Source organism: Morone saxatilis, unplaced genomic scaffold (genome assembly GCF_004916995.1).
Source record: "Morone saxatilis isolate NCDOM2014 unplaced genomic scaffold, NCSU_SB_2.0 Contig22, whole genome shotgun sequence".
NCBI lineage: Eukaryota > Metazoa > Chordata > Actinopteri > Moronidae > Morone > Morone saxatilis.
Genome location: NW_023339785.1, coordinates 20934055 through 20938486, shown reverse-complemented (window position 1 = coordinate 20938486; position 4432 = coordinate 20934055). Strand labels below are relative to the sequence as shown.

At 38.5% G+C, this 4432-nt stretch overlaps 1 protein-coding gene across 1 annotated transcript; it reads right to left on the bottom strand.

The window, feature by feature from the left end:
* Nucleotides 1-605: 605 nt before the first annotated feature.
* On the bottom strand, nt 606-4118 carry cysltr1 (cysteinyl leukotriene receptor 1). The gene is made up of 2 exons (XM_035668772.1): nt 3907-4118; nt 606-3060 (listed from the first exon to the last, which is right to left on the bottom strand). The coding sequence occupies exon 2, from the start codon at nt 3023-3025 to the stop codon at nt 2000-2002; it is 1026 nt and encodes a 341-aa protein (XP_035524665.1). The 5' UTR covers nt 3026-3060; nt 3907-4118; the 3' UTR covers nt 606-1999.
* Nucleotides 4119-4432: the final 314 nt, after the last annotated feature.

The window sequence follows — 4432 nt, the reverse complement described above, 5'->3', positions numbered from 1 at the left end:
TGATTTATTAATGCAGCTATCATAGATGACACGAAATATAGTTTGCATACAACAGGAATACAGCTGCATATTTCGCACGTGTTTAAAGGAATAGTTTTACATTTTGCTAAATATTTTTTCTTGTTGGAGATAAGAAGAGATGGATGAGTAGATTGATACTAAAAATATGAATCTACAGCAAGCAGCCAATTATCTTAGCTTAACATAAAGACTAGAAACAAATAGTATTAAAATATATGATACGTGTTTATTAGTAAGCTGAAGAAGTCCTTGCATTTTGTAAAGTTTAGACAAAGCCAGGCTAGTTGTTTACCTTTGTTTACAGTCTTTGTGCTAAGCTAAGCTAACTATTGGCCTGCTGTACATTCATATTTACACGTACAGATATCAGAGTGATATTGATCTTTCTCATAAAACCTTTTAGCAAAAAGGAAATAAGCATATTTTGCAAAATGTCAAACTTTAAACTTATAAAATCTCAAAATGTTTTTTCAGCTCATTGTGGATGTTTTAAAACTCAAAACAGACTACAATGCAGAAAAAATGGGAAGTCTATCTTTAAGATGGTAAAAGTAAAAAATAGTAAACAATCATTATTATTATTATTTTTTTTTAAAGTTAAAAACAGTAATAATAACATTCAATAGCACAAAAAAACAAATATGAATCCAAATGGAGTTAATTACATTAAGGATAGAAAATTATAATAATATTAAAATAGTTACAAAAAATAAAACACATTATGGCCGTTACAACATCAACACTGCCACAACAATGCTAAATATAAGAGTGATAGAAAAATAAGGAGAAGAATAACAGTCAAGAAAAGTAAAGGTCTACAGCAGAGCTGCCCAAAGCGGAGCCATGGGCAAAATGTTGCCCACCATAAGGTTCAGTTTGGCTTGACAAATCTTTCTAGTTAAAGGTAACTAAATATTAATTTAAAATATTAATAAAAACAGATGATTTTGCGATGAGGTAAAAATGCTTTTAAAATATGTAGGATCCATAATTTTATTTCTTTATAATCTGAACGGCCAGCAGACTGACACTTTGCACAGGGAGTCAGTAAACAACAAACTGCAATACGATAGCTGTTTCTTTTGGTCCGCAGCCCACTTTTAAGTTTCAGTTTTGGCCCTTCAAGGGAAAACGTGTGGGCAACTTGGTCTACAGTATTCAGCAGAGTTTAGCCCTTCTTGATAAACATTTATATGTAGGTTGTGCGATACAAGAGTCATGGTTCTCGAAGAAAATCTAGATACAAAAACCTTTTACAACATTATCTACAATGCATTCATACATTGGTACACTGTGTATTTATATTTGTAAGTCAATAGTTTGAATAACTTTTGGGACATAATAGGCTACAGGTTACAGTCTTAACAACAATGCAGAACATCATTACTTAAATATTGAACAATATGCACATATCAGAATAATAAATATAATTTTAATTGAAAACCTACTGAGACTTGTAGCTTAAATGTTCAAATCAAGGGTCTCAAACTGTCCTCCATCCCCCTCCCTCTGGCCTGCAACATGATGTCAAAAGGCACACAAGATTATTTTTTATTATTATATTTTTTAAGTTGTTTCAGAGCAATTTAAACTATCAATTCATATAAAATAAAAATACAATTATAGTTTAAAGAAGAAGAAGAACGAAGAGAGCAGATTTTGATCTTTCATCTGTTAACAACATAGATGATATAAAACAATATAAAATGTATAGAATAGGCTGTTTGCATTCTTTTTTTCCTATACTTGAGCGTTCAAATGTTTCCCTCCTATGACACAACAATACCTGCAGTGGCCCAGAGCCAATTTGAATTTGAGACCCCTGATTTAAATACTCTCTTCATGAGTAAACCAGCAGTAATTTATTCCACCCTTTCGTCTTCTTCTTCATGTTTCTCTCAACTTCTTCCCTGTTTGTTAATGAGGGCACAAGCAATCCAGAGCTCTGCTTGTTTGATGACCATCCTGCTAGTGTAAATTAACTGGCCTTCAGCTGCTGGTTTTCCCCAGGCTTTGATCCTTCGATGGGCTTCAGCCTGGCTGTACGATGCATGGTGCTGCCTGTAACTGACCGGCGCAGGGAGGACAAGCGATTGCGGAAGCCCTCTCCAGAGAAAAAATAAAGCAGTGGATCAAAGCATGAATTGGCAGCGGCCAGACACAGTGTCACCACAACAGACTTCTGCATGGCAATGCGCTCTGAGCAGGTAGTGTCAGTTTGGGACAGGAAGCTCAGGTGGATGGTGCGCTGTATGTGGTATGGCATGAAGCTGATTAGGAAGGTCAGCAGGACGATGACAATCATTCGGATGGCTTTGGTGCCTGTGTCCCGCTGTCGTCGGGCAGCGTGGGTGCGGGACAGAAGGGCGCGGACTATACCAGCATAGCAGAGCAGGATGACCAGGAAGGGCAGGACAAAGCCCAGCACCAGAGACAAATAGTTCAGCACGACTAGTTTCTTCACACTTTGACCAGTTTGTGGAGGCTCAAAGCACTTGGTTTTATTTGTCATTTTGTCAAAATGCTGGCCAGACATCAGGAAGGGTGAGGATGAAAGACAGATAAACACCCAGATACCCACACACACCAGACGAGCACGGTTCTCTGTCACCAAGCGCATGTTCTGCACTGGGAAGACAATGGCTAAGAAACGTGTGATGGACATGGCAGCCATAAAGTAAATACTGCAATAGAGATTTACATACAGGGCGTAGGAGCTAATGCGACAGAGGAAATCCCCTAGGTACCACTGGCCCTTGTTGACATAGTAGAGAACTCGGAGTGGCAGCGTCAAGACACACAGTATATCAGACACCGCCAAGTTAAGCATATAAACATGAAAGGGCGAGCTTTGGCGGTAGGTTCTGATCAACACTGCCAGGGCGAAGCCATTCCCAACCAGGCCTAACACAGTGATGAGGGAGTAAGATGTGGAGTAAACCTGGTTACGGAAGTCATCAATGGACGGACATTCAGTAGAGTTGCTTTCTCCGTTGTCTGCCATATTCCCATGCGCATTTGTGGTCACACCTGCAGCTGCTGAAAGACAAATAACAAAAAACGTAACTTTCAGAAAAAAACATGCAGAGTGTAATGCTGATGTGACTGTGATGTGGCAGATTGTTTCTGAGAGATTCTGTATGCTCTGTGCAGACTTCAGAGAAAACTCAGGAAGTAGATAAGCATTTTAGACCATTATCCTGTCACATGATGAAGTATGTGCTTATTTGTCATTTCTACTTCTGCTGCGTACGTTTTTTGAAAAATGCTGATAATATTGTTCATGAGTGCATAATTGTCTCTGTGTAAATAAGGTGATGGATAAAATGGATTACTTTCTCATGAACTCTACTGTACTGAAGGAGACTGTAGAGCAGACAGAAGCTGACTCTTGGATGGATCTGGCCCAGATGAGTTTTGCTATCTGGGAACATGCTGATGCCAAATTTTACCATCTATTTATCTGTACACAAAGTGTTACGTAATTAAATAACATGCATACTTTCCACATAAACTGCCAGCCTCAGATAAAAACACATGAAATTTATAATATAAAATATATCCAGTGAATGCATCTTAGTATTTGCACTTTTACAGTTTGTGAATTACATAAATGATTGTTACCAAATCATACCTTCGCGTCATTCAAGCATGCTCCATACAAGACTGTCTGCTGTATAAACTGAAAATGAAACACTGACGACCCAGTATGCAGATTTACATGTTACATTATAGTTACATGTACAGTATTTGTCTGTATATCGAGAAAGTTATTTATCTATGAGCTACTTCCCCTAAACAAAAGTGAAAACATCTCTGATGTAGTGAAAGCAATTCCGTAAGTTCCAATGTGATAAAAATCAGACTGCAGAGAGTTTTCCTTACCGCCGAATTCCTGTCTGGTGCCAAAGTGGTGCAGCCAGTCTGCTGATTCTTCTCTTCTAGTTGATGTGTACAACAGCAGTGCTGCTTCTCTGTGTGTCTCCTCCGCCTCTCTGCCTCGTCTGCCAGATGTCACAGCAGTAGTGGGAGGAGGATGCTGCTGCAGGTGGCTGCCTCTAGTTTTCTACTGTGCAGAATCAAGCATCAAGCACAATAACATAATTAACCATGCTTCCACACATAAAGTAAATGAAAGAATAGTGAGGGTAAAAACAAGGTGCATTAACACTAAAAGCTAACTCTGTCTTGAACATACTGCCAATGTTTCTCACACGTGAGTTGTAAGACACACTCCTTTGCAAAATACCAGCAAAGTCTCATTTGCTGGTGTTTGCTTGGTTGGATATACACAAAGACAGAACCGGTTCTACTCTAACTGTATGTGTGTACTGTAATTTAAGAAGTACACTTTCAACACACACTTTAAGTAAGCACAGTATGTTAGTCCTGAGTGCACTGAATGTGTCAA

Coding starts and splice junctions, on each gene's coding strand:
- cysltr1 (XM_035668772.1), bottom strand. CDS start 3,025: ATGGCAGACAACGGAGAAAGCAACTCTACTGAATGTCCGTCCATTGAT.